This window comes from Molossus molossus, unplaced genomic scaffold (assembly GCF_014108415.1).
Source record: "Molossus molossus isolate mMolMol1 unplaced genomic scaffold, mMolMol1.p scaffold_m16_p_2, whole genome shotgun sequence".
Classification (NCBI taxonomy): Eukaryota; Metazoa; Chordata; class Mammalia; order Chiroptera; family Molossidae; genus Molossus; species Molossus molossus.
This window is the reverse complement of record NW_023425355.1, coordinates 4,644,206-4,663,785: the sequence shown is the minus strand read 5'-3', so window position 1 is coordinate 4,663,785 and position 19,580 is coordinate 4,644,206. Positions and strand designations below refer to the sequence as shown.

At 37.8% G+C, this 19,580-nt stretch overlaps 1 protein-coding gene across 6 annotated transcripts in view; it reads left to right on the top strand.

Moving 5' to 3' along the window:
• Positions 1-19,580, top strand: part of AR (androgen receptor) — a 209,486-nt gene that overhangs the window by 157,219 nt on the left and 32,687 nt on the right. For 5 of the 6 annotated variants that reach the window (XM_036271011.1, XM_036271012.1, XM_036271009.1 and 2 more), the window contains one exon: positions 14,820-14,936. In XM_036271011.1, the coding sequence (XP_036126904.1) occupies positions 14,820-14,936 (117 nt within the window). Of the gene's footprint in view, positions 1-14,761; positions 14,937-19,580 lie in introns of those variants that run through there. The other variant, XM_036271013.1, reaches the window with a different exon arrangement.

Here is a 19,580-nt window from a genome sequence, read left to right as displayed (position 1 = left end):
ACTCATTTGAAGGCAAAGCCTTTGACTACATTATCTAATATTGTTTCCCTGGTTTCCTAAAATACTGCCTGAAACATAGTAGGTGTACACTCAAAGACTATTTTTTAATGACCAGAAGATAGTTATTAAACATTTTCTATGGTTGAGCTCAATGACAGATTCAAATACTTCCATTTTGATAAGGTTTAAACTGCCTAGCATGGTATTTAAGGCTATTCATTATCTAGCCACCATCTGCTTTGTAAGCCTTACTTATACTTCATGTCCTCTTGAAACAGGAGGTCTGTATGAACTGCAGTAGCTTGGGAAGATGCTCTCGAGCTGCATACTGCAAGGTTCTCTTTAGCAGATGTGTGTGTGTGTGTGTGTGTGTGTGTGTGTGTGTGTCTGTGTGTCTGTGTGTGTGTGTGTGTGTGTGTGTGTGTTTGGGGCAGGGATGAACAGAGCAGCATGGTCAGAAGAGAATCACTGATGGAGGGAAACAGAAGACAAGACAGACTCAGTAACATTATACATAAATCTTCTAATGTATCTAATATTTTCCTTTATCACTTTCCCAGATGACTTTTACATGCATTCTGTATCATGTGTTTTGTATAACTCTACGAAGTAGACAATTCCATTATTTTTATATTCATTTTTTCGATAAGGATCAAGGCTCAGACTTAACTGAGTCCATTTGGAGGGGGAATTTGACATCTGCTCTTCTGACTGCCAGTCCAGTGCTCCTTACATTTTCATTGTAATGGAGCTTGGGGCAGATTATGAAAGGTACCTAAAGCCAAGAAGAGGAGTCTGGGCTTGATTCCTGCCTTCTCATACTGCAGCTAATTGTAAAGTCAAAAGAAACATGAATGATCTTGGTTTTATAACCACTCTCAAGAAATCACTTTGCAGAGAATTACCTGAGAGGCCTGGCTGAGGGCCCATTCATGGTACTGAGTTAACTGCCACCTGTCTTTCTGGGTTGGTGGGACAGATGGAGGAATGATCACATTTTTGGAATCACAGGGACTCTGCTGCTTTATAAATCCTTTACAAAGAAAACTTGCCTTTTGTCAGGACACAGAGTGTGTGTCTAGAGTTGTCCAGCTCGTTCCACAGGTCTAAGAGGAGTATCCTGGGAGAAAAAATTTACTAGGAATCAACAATGCTTGGGATTGTTTTTCAAAGAAACCCTTGAGTGATTAGGCCAGAGGTTCTCGGCTGCCTGAACTTCAGAGGAAGTTATGTCCATAGGACATATGACCCTTAAATAGGCCTTGAGCTTATTTCTGTCTATGTAGGTCACTCAGGAGACAGGCATTTAACTACTCATTTCTATAGAGTATGATTTTGTTTCTCAGGGTAAGCTGTTACAGTGAAGAGTTGAGATTGTAAAAACAAGATAGAAATGCAGACTGGCTTCAGTCCTCCTTGAGTTATACTGTGGTCAACTCTGAGACTCCCAGCAGAAATTATAATATAAATAGAATACTTCTAAACCAACTTTCTTTAGGTTGCTACTGTTATTTTCATGCCTACCACATTCTCTTCTAGTTATATATCAGGGGAACCAAAGTGAAGAGAGAAGTAGAAATATACACTAGCTCACTTAATGATTCAGCGAGAGTGCAGGACTGATCCTCAGGTCTTCCTCCTTCCTGCTCTGCTCTCTTTTACTATTCTTCACTGCCTCTGTCTTTGAAGCATAGTGTGTTGGGGTCCCTTTGAGAAGTGATATAGCATTGACATTTGCAAGCATCAATGCTGAAGTTCATACAGACTCATCTTCTGATCCTGCTGCTACCACTTACTAGCTGGTGACTAGTAGGTGAGTCATTCAGAGTTCTGAGCCCTATTTTCTTTAACTCTAAAATAGGAGTGGTAGCTACCTGGAAGAGTTTTGACAAGAATTAAATGAGTTAATGTCTTTGAAGGCACCTAGAATTGTACACAATCAAAGCACAGTGGGTTATCCCCTCTCTCCATTACTCTCCCCAGGGACGTCAAGTGTTAGTCCTCTTTGACACTTTGAGGAAACAGTGTAGATATAAAACATATAGGACAGATAAGTCAGGAGAGAGGCAAATAAAACATTTGCTCTATTACTGGTCAAATAGAAAGTACATGGCAGCCTGGATTGAAACTACACTATATTATTTGATAACAGTAAGCACTCTGTATCTCACGTTTCCTTATATATAAACTGATGGTAATGGTCTGTACATTCCCTACCTTGAAGAAAGGCTCAACAAGATAATTAAGATGATTTTGTAATAGTAAAGCAAATGTGTAGAGAATATAGTGGGTAAGGGGAGCTAAATTTTAATACCATAACTGCCATTGACTCATTGTTTCATCTTTCTGGACCTCAGGTCCCCCCATCTTTAAAATGAGTGTTAGACTAGATGATCTCTGTACAGGTCCTTGCTTCTTCTGACATTCAAGGAGTTTTATTTTAAATAATAATAATAGTAATAATAATAGTAATAATAGATAAGACCTGTAAAATGCTTTATGCATTATATATTATTGTCACATCTATTATCTTGTGTGAGAATAGCAATGAATGGCTGAACTAGGAATAAGGAGACCTACATTCTTATCCCTATTTTGACATTGACTCATGGTATGCCCTTAAGCAAGTTTCTTCCATCTCTGAGTCTCAGTTTCTTAATCTGTAAAATAGAAGATGTAAGGGTTGGACTAAATTAGTAAGTCTCTAAACTTTTCCAATAATTATGCATTGACTGTGCCTCATTTGGAGAAGTTGATAATTCAGTGGGAGAAGTGGATTGAAAACAACCTTTAGAGGTCAGTTTTTCCATCCTCTGTCTCAGTATCTAATCCAAACTGTATAAGTGAGCCACAGTCATATTTTTAGGAAATTCTTTGCATATCCATATTTGGAAATTTCAACCACTTCTGTCACTATTATGTGTCATTTAAAAATTGTAAATTATTATTCTGCTTCAAAAGAAATGTATCATATGTACATATTTGTGTGTTTTTATATATAATTTATGTGATCATATATACAAATATATGTGCATATACATATAAATATAATTCAGAAACCCCGTGTGTATACACACTCACACACTAGTGCCTTCACACATATATACTAATGTGTATAAGCATGTCCTTTATGTATGTTTTGCATATGGCTTGCAATAACAGTGCCTCTCTAACACTATATTAAGAGCCCAAATGACTCCAGATATGAGACAATATTATAGTAAGTTAATATCTTAAAAAGAGAGAGTAGAGGGATAACTGACCATTATTTTGGGTTATTTCTTGATTACTGCTAAAAGTTTGCCCTTTATGTGAAAGATTCTGAAAACATATTATGAATGAAATCCAGATATTCTTCAAGACTCCTAGAGCTGGAAAATATTAATGATTTTGTAGTTTAGCCTATTTCATGTTATCAATGAGGCCCAGAGAGGAAAAAGGACTTCTCTAAGGTCATATAGTGAGGTTAGAGAAAAGACTGTGGAAAGATTCAAAGCATGTGATCCAGTACTCTCTCTGTTATCTGACATGTGAACTTTTATTTTGTTTTTGATTTTGTTTCTTTTGTTTTGTTTTTGCTCAGCAGACATTTTCCTCTTAACCTCAAAACCTAGTACAGGAAGATCCAAAATGGTGGTGGAGTAGATATAAGTTACATTCACTTCCTCCCATAATCAAACTAAGATTATAAATAAATTATAGAAAAATCAGCCTGAAAAACTAGCTGAAGACTAACTGATCCAAAGTTTTATAACCAAGGATTTACAGAAGACGCCACATCGAGTCTGACAGGAAGGGTGCAGATGAGTAAAGGAGTGGCTTGGCACCACATAAGGCAGTTGAGAATCTGGAGAGATATCTTAGTTGCAAAGGTTCCCTCATGAAGAGCATGAGATCTCATCCTGATGCCAGGTTCCCCAGCCTGGAGCACCAGAGCAAGGAAGAGGAACCCATATCATATCTGGCTGTGAAAATCAGTGGGGATTCTGTCTGCCAGGGAGAGATGGACATCTACTAGAAACCCAGGCACCCTCTTAAAGGCTTAGCATGCAAAATCTTCTTCTTGGCCACTTATTCTAGGCTCCAGTGGTGGAGGGATGGCAGCAAGGAGTGGAGTGGAGTCATGTGAGGAGAGACTGGGTTGTGTGGCTCTGAGGAGAGAACTGAAGGGACAGCTGCCAGGAACCCTGTGCTGAGTCTCTCTCCAACACTGTCCACAAACACCATCTTTTCTGAGTCCAGCACTCTCATCCATATGGCATCAGCCTGGGGGAATGAAATTCCCCTACCCTCCCAAATTCCTGTGGTTCTTCCCTGCCAAGCTTATGTCCTATGCAGGAGTCTACTTACTGTGCCGTGGTGTAGACATTCAAGGAGTGTTCTTGAAGAAGTTTGGGCATACTCAGGTATTTGTCAGAGACTGAGTTGTGTGGCTCTTGGGATGAGGCCATTACCTACCCCACCCCCATGTGCCTGACCAGCATTTACCTCCCCCACAGTAGATCTACTAGCCACACCCTCCCAACTTCTGATGGCCCCACCCTGATAAGTTTGTGCCCTGCACAGGAATCAGCTGGCTGCTTCCAGCTTGGATCTACATATGGAGCAGACTTCTTGGAAGGCTTTCAAGAAAGTCCAGGCAGACTCAGAGAGAAACTGAGTTGTGTGGCTCTAGGTGAGGGACCATTTTTCCCTTGCATACCCCACCAGCACTATTGCTCTTGTGCAGAATACTCCCTTTACATGGCCAAATCTTAGTCTGTTTGGGTCTAAAGAAATCTCCTTATCTCACCCTTACAATTCTAGGACCACACCCAACCATAAAGGACCACAGGCACCTGGCAGGTGGCAGTTGGCCTGGGTGTACACTGAAGCTTTTACTGAGTTGCCTCAGACCCAGCACTGGTGCCAAGTTTGAATTTGTCTCAGTCTATAGAACAATACTTGCTCCTAGCTGATGACTCAGTTAGAACCTACCTCGCACATCTCACATACTGCCAGAGGCTCTTTCAGTGGCTGCATCTAACAGGCAGCAGGTAGGCAGAGGTGGATCTTGGGGTGCCTTTGGCCTTTTAAGGACCTGACCCCAGGTTAATGTTGCTGGACTTGGTGCACAGCTTGGCTCTTCCATGCACACCCAGGCACAACAGAAGAAGCCACAAAATGTGGATTGCTTTGTAGCTCCAAACAGGTGGACAGTCACAGGCAGCACCTGACATTGATCTGCACTGAAGTTTCTCCCAAGAGACCCCAGAACAAACACACCCAATGGAAGGCTTCAGACAAAATCAGAGCACAGCCCAATTACCTCCAAAAGCAGCACACCCAAAGGGAGATCTCTGCCAGCACCAGACCTTGCTGGGGCAAATTCCACCTTATGGGGTCAGCCCCTGAACAGCAGATTATATACCAAAGTTGGGGACAATCCTCATAGCCATCCAGCCTGAGGGTCAGTACCCACCCATGGATTGGCCAATAGAAATCAAAATCCAACTATAACAGGAGGGCTCACATAACCCCTGACCACAAGAAACATGCCTAGAGCACCTAGCTTAGGTGATCAGGGAGAATGCAACACAGAACCCCAAAAGACACCTACTACACAGGACCACTATATTTAAGACTGATAAGGTCTACCTAATACACAGAACAAATACAGAGGAGCAGTCAAAATGGGGAGGCAAAGAAACATGCCCCAATTGAAAGAACAAGAGAAATCCCAGAAGAAAAAAAAAAAAAAAAACTAAATAAAATGGAGGGAAGTAACCTACAATACATAGAATCAAAACAATGTGTAAAAGGATGCTCAAGAAACTTATGGAGAGAATGGATGGACTCAATGAAAATTTCAACAGATAGTAAATATAAAAAAGAACATAGAAACCATGAAAGAACCAGTCTGCAACTAAAACTACAATATCTGAAATGAAAAATACACTAAAAGGAATAAACATTAGGCTAGATGAAGCAGAGAATGGAATCAGTGATTTGGAAGACAAGGTAGCAGAAAACACAACATTAGAAAAGAAGAAAGAATTTTTAAAAAATGAGGATAGTTTAAAGGAACCTATGGGGAAAAGTTGAATATAACAGCATCTGCATATTAGGGATATTAGAAGAAGATAGAAAGCGATGGGATGAGAACCTGTTTGAAGAAATAATGACTGAAAACTTCCCTAATGTGGTGAAGGAAGAAGACACACAAGTCCAAGAAGCACAGAGAATCCCAAACAAGATGAACCCAAAGAGGCCCACACCAAGATACTAATAATTAAAATGTCAAAAGTAAAAGACAAAGAGGGAATCTTAAATGCAGCAAGAGAAGGACAGTTAATTATCTATAAGAGAGTAAGACTGTCAGCTGATTTCTCAACAAAAACACTTTAGGCCAGAATGGTTTGGCACAAAATATTCAAAGTGATGAGAATCAAGGACCTACAACCAAGACTACTCTATACAGCAAGGCTATAATTTAGAATTGAAGGAGAAATAAAGATCTTCCTAGATAAGAAAAAGCTAAAGGAGTTAATTAACACAAAACCAATATTCCAATAAATATTAATGGGACTTCTTTAAAAACAAGAAAGAAAACAAAAAGAGGAACATAGTTATAAAGAATAAAATAGCAACAAATACCTATCTATCAATAATCACTTTAAATGTAAATGGATTAAATGCTCCAAATGACATAGGGTAGCAGAATGGGTAAAAAATTAAGACCCATATATATGCTGTCTACAAGAGATCCACTTCAGAACACATACAGACTAAAAGTAAAAGGATGGAAAAAGGTATTTCAACCAATTTCAACTAAATGGCAATGAAAAAAATAACTGGAGTAACAATACTCAGACAAAATAGACTTTAAAACAAAGGCTATATTGTCCATGTCCATTGTTCATGCATACATGCATATAAGTCCTGTGGTTTATCTCTCCTCCCCCACCCCTTCTTTTGGGGATTGTCAGTCTGTACCCCACTTCCATGTCTCTCGAACTACCCCGTTCCTCAACTGTTATGTTCATTATATTCCACAAATAAGTGAGATTATGTGATATTTGTCTTTCTCTGCTTGGCTTGTTTCACTTAAAATAATACTCTAAAAGTCACTCCATGTTGTCTCAAAGGATAAGAGATCTTTCTTTCTTACAGCTGCATAGTACTCCATTGTGTATATGTACCACAGCTTTTTTAATCCATTCGTCTACTGATGGACATTTGGGCTGTTTCGAGATCTTAGCTATTGTAAAGCTGGGGACAGGATGGGGAGGGAGGGGGAGGGGAGTATCAGTGGGGGGAAAATGAGAAACATGTGTAACAGAAATTAATTAATTAATTAATTTTTAAAAATGTACACAATAAAAAATTAAAAATAAATAAATTCAAAAACATATAAAACACACTAAGCATAACATGTATTCTGTTCCATTCAGAGTTTGTTTTGTCAGTAACTCTTAAAAATTTTAATGAAATTGTACCACTATAAAAAATAAAACTTTCATCTAAGAGAAAAAAATCAAAGGCTATATAATAGGAGACAAAGAAATATATTACATGATGATAAAGGGATTAATCCGACAAAGAATATAACCCTTATAAACATCTGTGCACCCATTACAGGAGCATCTAAATATATCAAACAAATCTTGACGGACTTAAAGAGATCAACAGTAATATAGTCATCATAAGGGATTTTAACACACCATTTATATCAATGGATTGGTTTTCTAGACAAAAACAAAAAAGCAAAACAAAATCAACCAGGAAAGAGCATCCTTAAATGACACACTGGATCAGATGGATTTAATTGATTTCTTCAGAGTTATTCCAGAACAGCAGAATATGCATTCTTTCAAGTGCACATTTTCTATGCTAGACCATATATTAGGACACAAAACAAGTCTTAATAAATTTAAGAAGACTGAAAGCATGTTGAGCATCTTCTCTGATCACAACGGTATAAAACCAGAATCAATTACGAGAAAGAAAGAAAAAAAAACACTAAAAATCATACAAACATGTGGATACTCAATAACATGTCACTAAACAGTGAGTGGATTAACAATGAGATCAAGGAAAAAATCAAAAGCTACCTTGAGACAAATGGAAATGAAAATGCAATAACCCCAAATCTGTAGAACACAGTAAAAGCAGTCTTAAGAGGGTGATTCATAGCATTACAGGCCTACCTCAAGAAACAAGAAAAACCTAAACTAAACATTCTAAACTTACAATTAATGGAATTAGAACAGAAACAACAAAACTCAAAGTGAGTAGAAGAAGGAAATAAAATTAGAGCAGAAATATACAAAATAGAGTCTAAAAAACAATACATATACATGAAATTAAGAGCTGTTTTTTTGAAGAAACAAACAAACAAACAAAAAAAAAACAAAATTGATAAACTATTCACTAGATTCATAAAGACAAAATAGAGAGGACCCAAATATATAAAATCTGAAATGAAAGAGGAGAAGAAACAACTGTTATGGCAGAAATATAAAAATTATGAGAAACTATTACAACTATATGCCAACAAATTGAATCATCTGGAAGAAATGGAAAAATTCCCAGAAACATACAATTTTCTAAGACTAAATAAAAAGAAACTGAAAATCTAAACAGACTGACTACAACTATCAAAAGTGAAACAGTAATTAAAACAACAACAACAACAACAACAACAACAAAAAACCTCCCAAGAAAGAGAAGTCTTGGACTGGATGGCTTCTCAGGCAAATTTTGCTGAACATTCAAAGAAGAATTAACCCCTATCCTTCTCAAACTATTCAAGAGGAAGGAAGACTCCCAAGCTCATTTTATAAGGACAGCATTATCCTAATTCCAAAACCAGGTAAAGACACTACAAAGAAATAAAATTATAGGCCAGTATCCTTGATGAACATAGATGCAAACTTCCTCAACAAAATATTAACAAACCAAATTCAACAATGCATTAAAAGGTTTATATGCCATGATCAAGTACGATTTATTCCTGGGATGCAAAGTTGCTATAATATCTGCAAATCAATTAACATGATACACCACATAAACAAAATGAAGGATAAAAATCATATGTTCATATCAGTAGATGCAGAAAAATAATTTGACAAAATCCAGCACTCATTTATGAGAAAAACGCTCAGCAAAGTGGGGATATAGAGAACATACCTCAACATAATAAAGACCATATATGACAAACCCACAGCTAACACCCTACTCAATGGGGAAAAATAAATAAAAGGTTTTCCCTTAAGATCAAGAATAAGACAGGGATGTCCACTTTCATCGTTCTTATTCAGTATACTGCTGAATGTCCCAGCCACAGAAGACAAGATGAAGAAATGAAAGGCATCCAAATTGAAATGAAGTAGTAAGGCTGTCATTCTTTGCATGTGTCATGATACTGTGTAGAGAGAACCCTAAAGATTTCCCCCAAATAAAACTACTAGAACTGATAAATTCAGTAAAGTAGCAGGATATAAAATACATATTCAAAAATGAGTTTCATTTTTATACATCAATAATGAACTATAAGAAAGGGAAACTGAAAGAAAAAATTTCACTTACAATTACATCAAAGGAAGTAAAATATCTAGGAATAAATTCAACCAAGGAGGTAAAAGACCTGTACTCAGAAAATCAAAATATGTTGAAGAAAATAATTGAAGAATATTTAAACAAATGGAAGCATATATTGTGCTTATGAATAAGAAGAATTAACATCTTTTAAATGGTCATACTACCCAAAGCAGTCTATAGATTCTATGTAACACTTATCAAAATATAAATGGCCTATTTCACAGAACTAGTTTGAATAATCTAAAAATTTACGTGGAGTCCCAAAAGACCTCGAATAGCCACAGGAAACTAGAGGAAGAAGCGCACGTTGGAGGTATCACAATAACTGATATCAAGCTATACTACAATGCTATAGTAATCAAAACAGCATGATACTGGCACAAGAACAGGCATATGAATTAATGGAACTAAATAGAGAGCCAAGAAAAAAACAGACAGGCAATAATATGCAATGGAGTAAAGACTATTCAATAAATGGTGGGAAAATTGGAGAAACATGCAAAAAAATAAGTGAAACTAGATGACCTTCTTATACCATATACAAGTTTAACTCAAAATGGATTAAATACTTAAATGTCAGACTTGAAACCATAAAAGTCCTAGAAGAAACTTTAGACATTTCTGACTCTTAGCAATTTTTTTCTGCTGTTTCTCCTTGGTCAAGGGGGAAAAAGTAAAAAATAAAACAAATGTGGCTACATCAAACTACAAAGTTTTTGTACAGCAAAGGAAACCATCAAAAAATGGAAAGATAACCTACTGAATGAGAGAAATTTTATGCCAATGATACATCTGATAAGGGGTTAATATCCAAAATTTATAAACAACTCAGACAACTCAACACCAAAAAATCTCCAAACAATCCAATTTAGAAAATACGCAGAGGACCTAAACAGACATTTCTCTAAAGAGGACATACAGATGGTCAATAGACATGTGAAAAGATGCTTAATGTCACTAATCATCAGAGAAATGCAAATTAAAACCACAATGTGATATCACGTCACACCTATCAGAATGGCTACCATAAATAAATCAACAAACAACTGTTGGTCAGATGTGGAGAAGAGGGAACCCTTGTGCACTGTTGGTGGAATGCAGATTGGTGTAGCCACTATGGAAAACAGTATGGAGTGTCCTCAACAAATTAAAAATGAAACTGCAAAATGTACCTGTCGTATGACCCAGCTATTCTGCTCAGGATTTTTCCAAAGAAACCCAAAACATGAATTCAGAAGAATATATTATAATAGCCAAGATATGGAAGCAATCGAATTGCCCATCAACTGACAAGTGGATAAAAAAGCATTAGTATATATATATACAAAACAGAATACTTCACAGCTGTAAAAAGGAAGGAACTCTTACCATCTGTGACAGCATGGATGGACATGGAGATTATTATGTAAGTGAAATAAGTCAGAGAAAGACAAATACCATAGATTTCACTTATACATAGAATCTAAACAAAAATGAAGATACAAAGTAGAAACCACAATACAATATACAGATGATGTATTGTAGATCTGTGTACCTGAAACCTATATAATTTTATTAACCAATGTCACTCCAATAGATTCAATAAAAAATAAATAAACAAAATAAGAACATACTCATAGATACAGAGAACTGACTGATGGTTGCCAAAGGGGAGGGAGTTTGGGGGATTGTGTGAAAAAAGTGAAGGGATTGAGAAGTACAGATTGGTAGTTACAGAATAGTCAGGGGGGTATAAAGTATAGCATAGGAAATAGAGTCAATGATACTGTAATAACAATGTGTGGTGCAAGGTAGGTGCTAGAAATATTGGGGAGAATACTCTTAAAGTATGCAATCGTCTAACCATGATGCTGTACACCTAAAACTAGTGCAAATATAAACTGTAATTGAAAAATTTAATTTAAGAAAACCTAGTATAGTGCCTGACACATAATAAAGGCCAAGTAACTGTTAAATTAATATGCAATGGCATTGGTCATACTGGGGTTTGCACTTATTTCTGGATGAATCATAAAGAATATTTGTGTTTTAGGTCACCTTGTTTTAGGCCAAGAAACACTTTGGGACAAGATAGGAACCATATAGCTAAGGAAATGATCTGAGTTCCAAATTGAAAAAATCAATTTCATTCTTTTTCCACTGTATTTTTTGTCACTAACAGGATGATTAGTTTTCAGGAGTGAAATTTAAAACTGCTCTAGGAGCCCTATTTCATTGGCCATGCAACCATTCCTTGGCAAACTATGGTCTAGTAGCTAATATTTTCCTTTGGAAGTTTATATTCCTCAAAGAAGTCAAGTACACCTGACTTGACTTATTTCAGTAATCAATGTACCAAACTGATCTTGAGGTTTGCAGCAGCACCATTACTGTAAGGGTGCCCCAGTTTTAGCACACACATGGCACTGGAAATGAACTCACGGGATACAGAGCCTGAACTCAAGGAGCTGACACCCATAAATAAGCTGAATGGCATTCATAGCATCATCTTTCTGTGTACACATTACAATCCTCAGTTTGCAGCAGAAAAAAAAGCTGTTAGCAAATTATACTCTATTCATACACATAAAATTCTGTGGTATAATAGAAAAAGTACTGGCCTGATTTAGATTTTCTCATTTGTTAAATGAAGGTGAAGATAGTACCTATCTCAAGGTACTATAGAGGTGCTTCATTTATATAGCATATTTAAATGCCCTAACACAAGCCTCATTCATAATATGTGCTGGTTAAATGATAGGTGTTTTTTTTTCCCCCTTCAGGGGCCTCCAATTCACTATTCTTCAGGCAAGTCACCACCTCTCCAGAACTCATCCTTGGAATACAAGGGTTGTACTGGGGTGATTTTTAACAGTTCCTTAAAGCCCAGCAATTTTGAATTCCTTTGACAAAGGCAATGAGAGGAGGGAGGGAGAGAGGGAGGGAGGGAGGGAGGGAGGGAGGGAAGAATTTTTGCTGACCTGGTTACTACTGACTTTCCTACATGAAATAACCTACTATAAGAGATGTTTTCTGTGCCTGATCTATGCATTTTAGGCTAAGTGAAGGGAGAGGAAAGCCAAGCTGTAGCTAAATTTGTGGGTGTTGTTTTTCTGCTATCAAATACCCATTGCTCTTCAATTTCTCTACCACAGACAATCCTCAGCCAAAAGAATCATTCCTAAAATCCCTGTCTATCCTATAACTAAAGAAAGTACATCACTAAATGAGAGAAAAACAATCAGGGACTTGGAGAAAGAAAGGGGTGGAGTAAGGGGATGCTCAAGCTTAGTCTGGGGCAGGGCTGCGAGCATGAGAAGTTCTCTATGTTATAGAGCAACAGGATATGTGTCTCTATTTCTGCTGGTGATTCTGTATGCTTGTGGATCTCTCTGTTTCACTTATGTATTCATTCAGTTAGTCAATTTTTTATTGAAAGTCTACTGTGTGCCAGGCCTGTGCTATGAACAAAGAGGCAAAGTATTGAATAAAATGTTTTTTTTCCCAGAGAGATATGAATTTTATTTTGTTATTTTAACTTTATTTTTTACACTATTACAAATGTCACAATTTCACCCATCTTTGCCCACCTTCACCCAGTGTCCTGCCCCTTCCCTCTGGCCATCACCACACTGTTGTCTGTGTCTATGAGTTATGCACATATGTTCTTTGGCTGATCTCTTCACCTTCTTTCATGTAGTCCCTCCCACCCTTCTGACTGCTATGAGTTTCATGTATCCATGCCTCTGTTTCTATTTTGTTAGTTTATTTTGTTATTGATATTCCATAAATAAGTGAGATTATGTGATACTTGTTTTTCTCTGACTGACTTATTTTGCTTAGCATAGTACTCTCCAGGTCCCCCCATGCTGTCTCAAAGGGTAAGAGATATTTCTTTTTTATAGCTGCATAGTATTCCATTGTGTACATGTACTACAGCTTTTTTATCCACTCATCTACCGACGGGCACTTGGGCTGTTTCCAGATCTTAGCTATTGTAAATAACGCTGCTATGAGCATAGAGGTGCATATATTATTTCAAATTAGTGTTTCAGGATTCTTACAATATATTCCCAGAAGTGGAGTCACTGGGTCAAAAGGCAGATTCATTATTAATATTCTGAAGAATCTCCATACTATTTTCCACAGTGACAGCACCAGTCTTCATTCCCAGCCACAGTGTACTAGGGTTCCCTTTTATTTATTCATTTATTTTTTTTTCATTCTCACCCGAGGACATTTCTGCATTTATCTTCAGATAGAGCAGGAGGGAGAGAGAAAGGAAGAGAGAGAGAGAAACATCAATGTGAGAGAGACACATTGAGTGGCTGCCACGCACACGACCCCAACCACTTACCAGAATGGCTACTATCAGTAAATCAACAAACAACAATGCTGGTGAGGATGTGAAGAATAAAATATTTTTTTGAGTGAAACTCCATGTCTTTCGTTGAGCAGCTGTGATCTTGAGGGTCTCTGTGCATTTGTGTGTGTATTTGTGTATGTATGTTTATATCTGTGACAACTCTAGGTGTGTATGACAGTGACCTAGACGTGAGAGAGACACATCAAGTGGCTGCCACCCACACGACCCCAACCGGGGCCGGGGGCAAACTGTAACCGAAGTTTTTCTTGTTTTTGATTCAGAGGTCTTTATTTCACTTGCTGTGATTTTTTTGTCAACGTGTGGGTCTTAAATGTTTGATTTTTATAACCTATAGGATTGGGGGTACGATCACTACCAATTTAAAACCAACTAGAAATCCCATGGAATTCTCTTTTATAAAAGTTTTACCTGTATTTGTATTATGAAAAATAATGTTATTAGTTTGAGTATGATCCTATGCATGATTACAGGAGTCAGGAGGAGGAAACATTACCCAAACCCAAGTCTCTGTTGTATCATGCTAAAGGAGTGACAATTTCCACAATTGATTGTTTACCCATGGACATTCTTGGCTTTCAGTAAAGGTACATAGAGCATCTTACTTAAAATACCAGTCAGTAGACCTGATAAAGGAGATATCATCAGGACCTGAATTGTTCATCCCTATATAAACTAAACAATATAGCATTGAATTAAACCAGCCTGGTTTAATAGTTAGATTCCGTGTGATCAAATTGTTTAGGACATTCTCTGTTCACTTCTCTCATCTGGCAGGATATATCTTCATGCCCTTTCTGCCTAGAAATTCTTAAGGAGAGAGACTCTGGAAAAACATTAACTGGACTCTCTACTCTTATATTTGTTCTCCCAGGGAAACAGAAGTACCTGTGTGCCAGCAGAAATGATTGCACCATCGATAAATTCCGAAGGAAAAATTGTCCATCTTGTCGCCTCCGGAAATGCTATGAAGCAGGGATGACTCTGGGAGGTATGATACTTTTATTTCTTTTTCTTCTCTTCCCTCTCCTTCTCTCATTCTCTGGTTCTTTCTTTAAACCAGATTTTCCTCTTTGATGCTTCCAAGGAGGCCAACCATGCTCTAGATACAGACTTAGCCCTTTATACTCAACATGGCCATCACCCAGTTGGTGCCTTTCATTATCCTTAATCATGCCACACCCCACTCTGGAGCTAGGTACAAGAGCAGGAGGCATGGAGCAGGGATCAGGACCCATCAGAGGGTGAGTGAATGTGGACTTGACTATGAAGGGTCCTCTAGAGGACATAATGGTACTGGCCTTATGTTGTTAAATGATGGCTACTATGGAAGAGCCAAGGAATTCAGAATAATCACAGGTGCAGGATGACCCAGGCACAGGCTGGCCTTGGACACCCAAGAATATCCATCAGGTAACTGCTGCCAATATTGTAGGGCTGGCCACCTGGAAAGAGAAACTGCTTTTCTTTGGAGCCTATGATTAGGCTGCCAAACAGAGCCAATTTCCTATCCCACATTTCCTAGGGATGAACAGGCCTTCTAATCATTTCCTTTTCTTTGCAAATCTATTGATCATTTCCAAAATCATTTTATTTTTTGGTAGCACAGTAGCTTGACAGAGGTAAGATACAGCTTTTCAAGGGTGTCTATCATAAGCACCGGCACCATTCCAGAAAGACTTAGCTGATACGTATACCACCCCCCCCCCAAAAAAAAAAATTCCTCATTTCTTCATGTTTACATCTGCTTAATGCCAGAGTCATCTCTGCTGCCTGCCGCTTCCAGAAAGATGCACTTTTCATGAGCAAAGCAGTATCATTAGTCTATTTTGATTTCAAAACGGAATGTGAGGAAAGACAAGTCTATTTCTGAATGCCTAAAACTGTAGCTTCATACCTGATTACTCATTATCAGCAAGGGAAACCTATGTGCCTAGAATCCTGCCCTCAACCCCTCCCTTCTCAAGGTTAATTTAAAGCACTTGTCCGTCTCTAGTTTTTTTTTGTGTGTGTGTGACATGCTCAATACCTTGTCTGCCTATGTGCATATTTATAAAAACCAAATTGTTTTCTAACCATGTGTGGGTCTTCATGTGAATAACTGTATCCTCTCTTCCTTATAGGCCAGTAATAGTTTTTAAACAGACCAAAGTACTACAAATAAATTGACCCATGCTCAATATGAGACATTTTTAACAGAAGCATCTCAAGTAGTGTCTAGTATTCCCAGACATTGCAGGCAGATGAGTGGTTTTCCAGGCAGCCACATAAAATGAAACTCAAAAATATAAAAAAAAAAAATCAACCTTGCTCTTGTTTGTTTGGCTTACTCCAGATAAATCACAATTGTAGTGGGGAGAAAGAAATAAGACTGGGATGGGGGAGTACAGAAACAAATCCAGAGGGATTGACAAAAGGAAATTTTTCCCATATGAATGTTACAACCTCATGTTTCTGATACACAGAATTCCCAATTATTTAGCTCTCTATGAATTATGTGTAAGAGAGGGAGCTCACAGGTAGAGGACCCTTTGGTTTTCCATCTGATATGAATTGCATGCCCACTTTGATGCAAGTAAAGCCTAATGGCAATCAAAGTCCTCACACATTTGGCTCCCAATATTAAAATGCGTTTTATGTCCCAGCCAACATCCTCTATTATAAAGCAGCCTATGACATGATTACAGATAATTGAAAAGGAGTCTATGTATAACAGATCATTGTACTTCTCCTTATAGCATACAGGCATGAATCTATAAATTTTTGTTGACAGTGGTATGATAAATTTACAAATTGACTTATTAGATACATTTACAAAGTTGACCAAGCTAACTTTGAATGGGCTTGGTCAACACAATGAAAAGAAGCTGAAAACTACTTGGTTGCCTTTATTTCAGTTTCATTTTGATATTTACTGAGTTTCTGCTATGTACAAGGCACCATGCTAGGCAATAGAGCTTCGGACTGGCAAATTTCAATAAATGTGTACAAGATGCAAGGATTCTTGATGTCATATAAATGGCCTTGTCTTTGGAGTCAGGCAGCCCTAGGTTAAAGGCCAAGCTTTATTATTTATTGCTCCCTACATCTCAATTTCTTCATCTGTAATGTTAGAAATATCACTCTCACAGAGCTATAATGGGGATCAGATGATAGAATAAATGTGAACATCCTTGGTAAATGACAAAGTGTGAGGATTTATTATGACAGTGAGGTTACTAGTAATTTATCTGGTAAGGATGATCACAGCATTTCCCAGTTGGCTTTTACTCTGAGTTACTTGGCATGTCCTATGATATGTAACAGCTCCAACAGGCAGAGCATCACCAGAAATCACTGTTGATTACCTCAAACCGAAAGTACCATCAAGATCTCTTTAGAGAGGATTCTAGTAATTAAGAGAGTCATATATTATGTTTAAGTATCATGTCAGTAGGAACCCAAGTGTTTACCCTCTTTTTCAAACCATTGTTTGAAAAACAAGCCTTTCCATTTTGCTAAATTTATGTCTACATTCCTTGCTGCAAACACTTGTTAAGTTTGTTGTTAACATTCAAATTCAGTGTATACTACACCTTTATTCAAACAATGGAAAAAAGAAAGATTCAATACAGAGTGGCACTTCTGAATATTTTAGCAATAGACTTTTCTTTTTATAAGATTTGGGTATAGCATAGACATTTTGATCACCTTGAAGGAGAATTAATACAATTTTGTTTATTATTCCCATCACTCAGCTCGAAATTGTATAATGTATTCCAAAATAGCAACTAGGAATGTGGCCTTGGACAAGTCTCTTTTCTCCTCTGAGGTTCAGTTTTCCCATCATAAAATTGTCATAGTGGGCTTCCCCAAGAACCTGTCTGGCACTACCATTTTGTGATTTTATGTCTAAAGTCACAGAGAAATCACTGTAAGTTTATCAGCTCTTTTTTTTTTTTTTTTTTGGGATTCCAAAAGTATAGATAGTCGGGACTTAAGTGCTTTGACCTGCATAGTAATTTTAGCTACCTCATATCACACCAAAATAAGAAAGACGTATTGTGTGTCTAAAAGTAGACTAGACAGATAGGTTGGTGAGGGAGTGGAGGCCAGAAGGGCTGTCTTTGTATGTCAGAGAATCTGGCACTCTGCAGCTGATGGATGCTTGGTCTTCAGGCCTCAAGTTCTGTACTCCAGCTTTCTCTACAGCAGAGGTTCTCAACCTGTGGGTGGCGACCCCTTTGAGGATCAAACGGCCCTTTCACAGGGGTCGCCTAAGACTATCAGAGAACAAATATTTCCGATGGCCTTAGGAACCAAGACACCACTCCTCTATTCGTCTCCAGGCGGGTCTGCCCACATGCAGATACACCCACACACAACATGAGGAACTGTCTTAAAGGGTCACGGCATTAGGGAGGTCGAGAACCACGGCTCTATAGTGTGATGTGCACTGTTTGGTAATGGGATCTTTTCAATTCAGAGATACTTAAAACACATAGCCTTTTCCTTCCTGCTTCTAAGCCTATGTACCTGTTCATTGCTTTTTCCCATAGCACCTCTTGGTGTTTATGAAAGGATCCTGGAGGGTTGTTTTCTTCTCTAAGTACTTTATTTTATTTTTTATCTTTATTGTTGAATGTATTACAGGTGTTCCTCATTTGTCCCCCATTGACCCCCATCTCTCCACTCCTGCCCCCCTCCTGCCTTTTCCCACACTGTCGTCTGTGTCCATTGGTTATGCATATAAGTTCTTTGGTTTATTTCTTCCCACCCCCCAACCCCTCTTCCTTTTGAGGTTTGTCAGTCTAGCAACCAACTTGTAGTTCTTAATCCCTTCAACTTTTTCACCCATTCCCCCAAACCCCTTCCCATCTGGCAACCAGAAAAATATTTTCTGTATCTATGAGAACGTTTCTGTTCTGCCTATTCATTTTGTTTGTAGATTCCATTGTCGATAGATATGTATTCATTGCCATTTTGTTTGTTCATATATTTTATCTTTTTCTTCAAAAAGACCCTTCAACATTTTATATAATAACAGTTTGGTGGTGATGAACTCCTTTAGCTTTTCCTTGTCTGGGAAACTCTTTATATGGCCATCGATTCTAAATGACTGCTTTGCAGGATAGAGTAATCTTTGTTGTAGGTTCTTACTTTTCATCACTCTGAATATTTCTTGCCACTCCCTTCTGGCCTGCAAAGTTTCTTTGAGATATCAGCTGACAGTCTTATGGGAAATCCCTTGTAGGTAATTAACTGCTTTTCACTTGCTGCTTTTAAGATTCTCTCTTTGTCTTGAACCTTTTGCATTTTGATGATGATGTGTCTTGGTGTGGGCGTTTTGGGGTTCATCTTGTTTGGGACTCTCTTTGCTTCCTGGACTTGTATGTCTTGTTTCCTTTACCAAGTTAGGGAAGTTTTCTGCCATTATTGTTTCAAATAGGTTTTCGTTTTCTTGTTCTCTCTTTTCTCCTTCTGGCAACCCCAAGATGCGAATATTGGCACGCTTGAAGTTGTCCCAGAGGCTCCTTACACTATCCTCATTTTTTTGGATTCTTTTTTCTTTTTTCTGTTCTGATTGAGTGTTTTTTGCTTCCTTATATTCCAAATCAATGGTTTGCTTCTTGGTTTTACCTACTGTACTACTGGA